At 35.2% G+C, this 5000-nt stretch overlaps 1 protein-coding gene across 1 annotated transcript in view; it reads right to left on the reverse strand.

Moving 5' to 3' along the window:
* The window catches only part of LOC137653606 (uncharacterized), a 2759-nt gene extending 2262 nt beyond the window's left edge, over window positions 1-497 (reverse strand). Inside the window, exon 1 of the mRNA XM_068387149.1 lies at window positions 1-497. This exon is cut by the window's left edge and continues 1510 nt beyond it. Coding sequence (XP_068243250.1) covers window positions 1-399 — 399 coding nt within the window. The 5' untranslated portion in view covers window positions 400-497.
* Between the last annotated feature and the right edge of the window lie 4503 nt (window positions 498-5000).

Below are 5000 nucleotides of genomic sequence, written 5' to 3' on the forward strand. Positions count from 1 at the left end.
GTCAATAATTATATTAGAGGCAGAGACTAATTGGGAGCCTAGGTCGCTAATACAATATTCCGGGATTCCAAACTGGAAACAATGAATCTGAAAGGCTCTAAGAAATTCTTTAACAGAAAGATCTAAACAAATAATCAAATTAACTGCTCTACTCCACATACAAGTGATACATAGTAGATAGATTTTTCCTTTCTTACCCTGTTGTTTAACGCTCAATGGGCCAATGAAATCCATAAATAAATATCTAAAGGGGACATTAGGTGGTGACACTCTCCATTTCCTGTAGGGAGATTGATTAATACTGATGGTTCTTGACTTAAACCTACGACAAAAAACACATTCTCTAAGGTTTCTCTTAACCACTGAAAAATAGGACGGTACGTAAAACCGCTTTCTCATTTCTGACAAAACAGAGTAACATCCCGTATGGTTGAGCTTTTTGTGCAGGTTATGCACAATCAGGGAAGTTAGATGGCTATTTTTAGCCAGCAACAAAGGAAAACCCTGTCTCCGAATGAGTTTGTCACACTTGCTACGTACTCTAAGCAAACCATCGTTGTCAACGTAAACATTAAGCTGACCTACTATGTTTGGCATGTCTTTTTTTCTTTGAGTAGGACAGCTGAAATATATAAAAACCTCAGGGAAATGTGCCCGTTGATCCTGTAGTATAACTAACTTGCAAGCTCTTTCATGTATACTATTGCTCTTTAATTCTAAGTGAGCAAATTTATTGGAGTCCTTAGCTTTCAAACGACCCTTTAACTTCTCTACGAAAAGAATAACTTTCTCATAAATAGATACAAGTAAATCAAAACTGGAAAATTCTTCAAATTTAAGAAAATATTCAAAATTATCTGACATGGCCACAACATTGGAACTAGTACACACAGACTCCTCTATTTCTAAACTATTATCCAGCTTGCACTCTGCATAAGGATTTGGAACCATTAATGATAAATTACCATTTTCACTACATAGGAAGGTTTCTTTTTCCTTAAAACATTCAGGACCAGAATAGAAATTGGTTTGTATCAACTTACGATATGAAAGGCAACGAGTTATGGCATCTGCAGGATTTTCATTCCCTCCAACAAAAGCTAAATGGACGGGGTGTTTTGCACATAAGTTCTCTACATGCTGAATTCGATTCATCACAAAAACTGACCGTTTCTGCATTTTTGATAATTTATTAGTAGACGAATTCAACCAAGAGAGCGCTACCTGACTATCCGAAAACACATGAAGGCCAACAACATTCAAAGGATTTATGCATAATGGTCCAGCTAATTCGTTATACAAATCTAAAGCCACTTCCGTTGCAAAGGCTACTCCCTGCATCTCCAAAGATGGAATGCTTTTACTTTCCAACTGCCTATTTATCATACGATTTTTTGCCATCACAAAACTTGACATAGAATCGATATCAATGATGTACACAACAACACCATATAGTAATTTAGAGCTATCACAGCAAGCAGCCAAATGAAATTTTCCATCCCTACGTCCAACAAATCTATCAATAGCAATATCAGGAGCAGAATTGGCCTGATTAGCAATATTATGCCATTCTTTACGTAACTCTGGTGATAATTGATCGTCCCATCCTAAATTTCTATCACACTGAAGACCATGAAGAAATAATCTGCTTCGATTTAGGATGGGACCAGTAATACCAAAAAGATCAAAGTGAGAGGCAATGGTACTTAAAATTTCCCTCTTAGTTTTAGCCTTACCATTCAACTGAAATTTATTTGCTAACAGACAATCAAGTGTTCGATTCCACTGCATACCAAGAAGTTTAACAACCTCTCCCGTTTCAGAACCTGTGCAGGAATCTATTTTTCCCTGTAGGGACCTGTCATTAGTAACAAACTGTTGTAAATCAAAACCATAAGGAGAAAATATAGATCCTACCACAGAATATGCCCAGTGCAGATTTTCAATTTCATTTGCACTAAAAGCACAATTGTCCATATAAGACAAAGAATAAATGCGCCTTTTCAACTCCTTCAACTGGTTTTCATCATGCTCAGCATCTAAAATCAAAATCTTGTAAATACCAAGCATCAACAAAGTTGGTGAACATCTTAAGCCGAAGCTCAACCTAACATTCCGATATGCAACAAAGGTAAAATCTCCCTTCTCAACATTTTTATACCATAAAAAACAGAGTCTGTTAGCATCAACATCACTTAATGCAATCTGGTTAAAGGCCTTACATAGATCAAAGCATACTAACAATTTATCAAACCTTAAATGTAATAATGATGAAGAAAGTTTCTGATTTAGGCATGGACCTGCATGTATGGCCTGGTTATGACTTATTGTCTGACCCTTGGTAGAGTTTCTTTCACACAAGTTTGATAGAAACACAACTCTACATTTGGTAGTTTCACGATTCAATTTGAACACACCCATATGAGGCAAAAAAGAGTGTTCTGGGTGTTCATGTACAAACTGGTCAAGATTAGGAATCCTTTCTATTATTCCAACCCTTTCCTGTTCTTTTAGGGCTTCATTCATTAACTGTAAATGAGATGGATTTCTCTTTAGTTTTTTAAGATTAGATTCCAAAATAACTTTAGCCAAATGAAAATTTCTACCAAGCATATAAGATACTTTTGCATTCCACAAAAGTGGCATAACTAATCTACCCTCCTCCTTCTGAATAGTATGATCCAAACAATATTTGACAAGCTGATCATGCAGCTCTGAGTTCTCCAAATCATAAACCTCATTGTCCAAGTGAATATATTTATTACAAATACTGGCAAGCACATCATCTGTGGCTTTATCTAACTCTGAACGAATTATATTGCCTTTTTCATCGATTACACTGAATTCTGAAACCTTAATAGGATAATCAACTTCACACTTATCCAGAGAAAACGGCTTATCTATCTTTACACCCAAACCAGTAACATACTGATGACAATTTATAACCGAGGAGGACGGATGTAGATAAGGAATATCCTTCAATAAGGTGTCAATTTCACCTTTAAGAAGGACACCAAACGGGGTCATAGCATACATAGACCTGCTATACCTACCAAAAACTACTTCTGTGAGTGGTAAACAATATCCTGATTTAGTTCCCAAAATCAAATCAATATTTTCAATGCAATCACTATTAGGCGTTAGAAACTCATCAATCAACACATACCCTTTCGTCTGGAAACCGTAAACCACTTTGCCCAAACCTTTTAATTTCAACTTTATGTTAATAGATGGGATACATAATGCCTCTATTTTGTGAATAACATTACCAATTATTATTTCAAATTCCACTAGTTTTGAGGCATATTTCTGAGAAACATTAATACCATTTATTCTCAATTCAACCTTGGCTTGTAATACCTTTAAATCCAAAGCATTGGCTAGTTCCTCACTAATCAGATTTAACTGACTTCCATCATCCTTCAATGCTCTTATACTTCTGTTTTGGATGCTACAAGAAAAGGTAGGGAGAATGCTGGAATCACAGTCCAAATTACTTTTAAGAGCCTCCATTATAACTACGTTATTATTAGATTCCATGGACGAATTCTTATTATCCTTTTTCGAGGAAGTCTTAGGAGATTCAGATTTTCTATTTTCATTAGCAGATGCTGATTTGTTACTATTCTTACAGAGGAAACTAAAGTGCCATGCTTTACAAAACTTACATTTCATCTTAAATTTAAAGTTACATTTGTCAGTAGTGTGACTCAAGCTTGCACACTTACAACACCCATTTAAAGATTGAATTTTGTCAAGCTTAGTGGTAACATTTATAAATAGGATGCGAGGCGGGTTTGCCTTCTGTGGTACACAAGACACAAGGAAAGAAATTTGACGGTTTCCTTAGGGAACTAACACTGGCAGCATAACTTGCACTATTCTTCCTATGATTATGATTATCATGCAATTTATTTCCTACATTAGACCTCTTACTTTGCTCATTAAATCTTTCACAGGCCTCAAAGAAATTATCATTAATTTCCTTTAATGTTGGCCTTGATGAATTAGTAATCTGGGTTAAGTGTACTTTAAAACGATTATCTAAGCCCTGCCAGAAAAAATGCCTCAAAAAATCCTCACGTCCCAGAGACAAACTTTCCGCTGCTTGAGTTAGATTTCTTATCTGTGAAATATATTCAAATGGGTCACTTTCTAATTTCATATTAATTTCAGAGATTTTTTTGATGGTATTAAAAATTCTGAGGTCTTTAGAAGCTAGGGCCTCTGTTAGTAATTTCTTGGCATGAACATAACCCTTCTTGTCCGATTCTAATGATTCTAAAAGTACTAAGGCCCTTCCACTGATTTGCTGCTTTAACAGAATAAATTTGTCATATTCTGAATATTTGAACATAGACGTTATGTCTTCGAAATCTTTAAAAAACTTCAATAGATCCTCCCCTTCTTGGCTACGAAATTCTGGGACTCTTCAACAAACTTCGGGCAGTATCAACACTAACATTAGAAGGTGAAACATTTCGTGTAAGCTCAGCAGTACATTCCCGAATTTTAACAACATAACTTTCACAGGAATCAAGTTCGGCATTTAGCCATGTTTCATCCTCCTCTTCAGACCATTTGAGCCTTTGAATTTCACTATTATACTTCTTAAGCGATTCTAAATGATCTTGTAACTCTGACTTAATCTTATTCTTTTCCAATTCAGTTAACTGAGAATAATTAGTCCTTTTATTATAACATTCAGTTACTAACTTGCGAATATATTTTCGGGAATTTATCAACAACTTTAATTCAGACGCCATGTTTAATTAGGAATTTGCTTTTACAATGTCTGATAAACAATTATAAATCCACTGAAACAGACAGTCTAAACCCCCTCTATTTAAATGAATGCCGTCAGCTTTAAAATAGCTAGGGTCATCGAATTTTGACGAACCGTTAATCAACAAAGTTTTATATTTAAAGGGTTGACGGTCTAACCACTTATTAAAATTTCTAGCTAATTTCTTATACAAATCTGCAGAAGGGGTGCCGTG

The sequence above is a fragment of the Palaemon carinicauda genome, chromosome 14, assembly GCF_036898095.1.
Source record: "Palaemon carinicauda isolate YSFRI2023 chromosome 14, ASM3689809v2, whole genome shotgun sequence".
Lineage (NCBI taxonomy): Eukaryota > Metazoa > Arthropoda > Malacostraca > Decapoda > Palaemonidae > Palaemon > Palaemon carinicauda.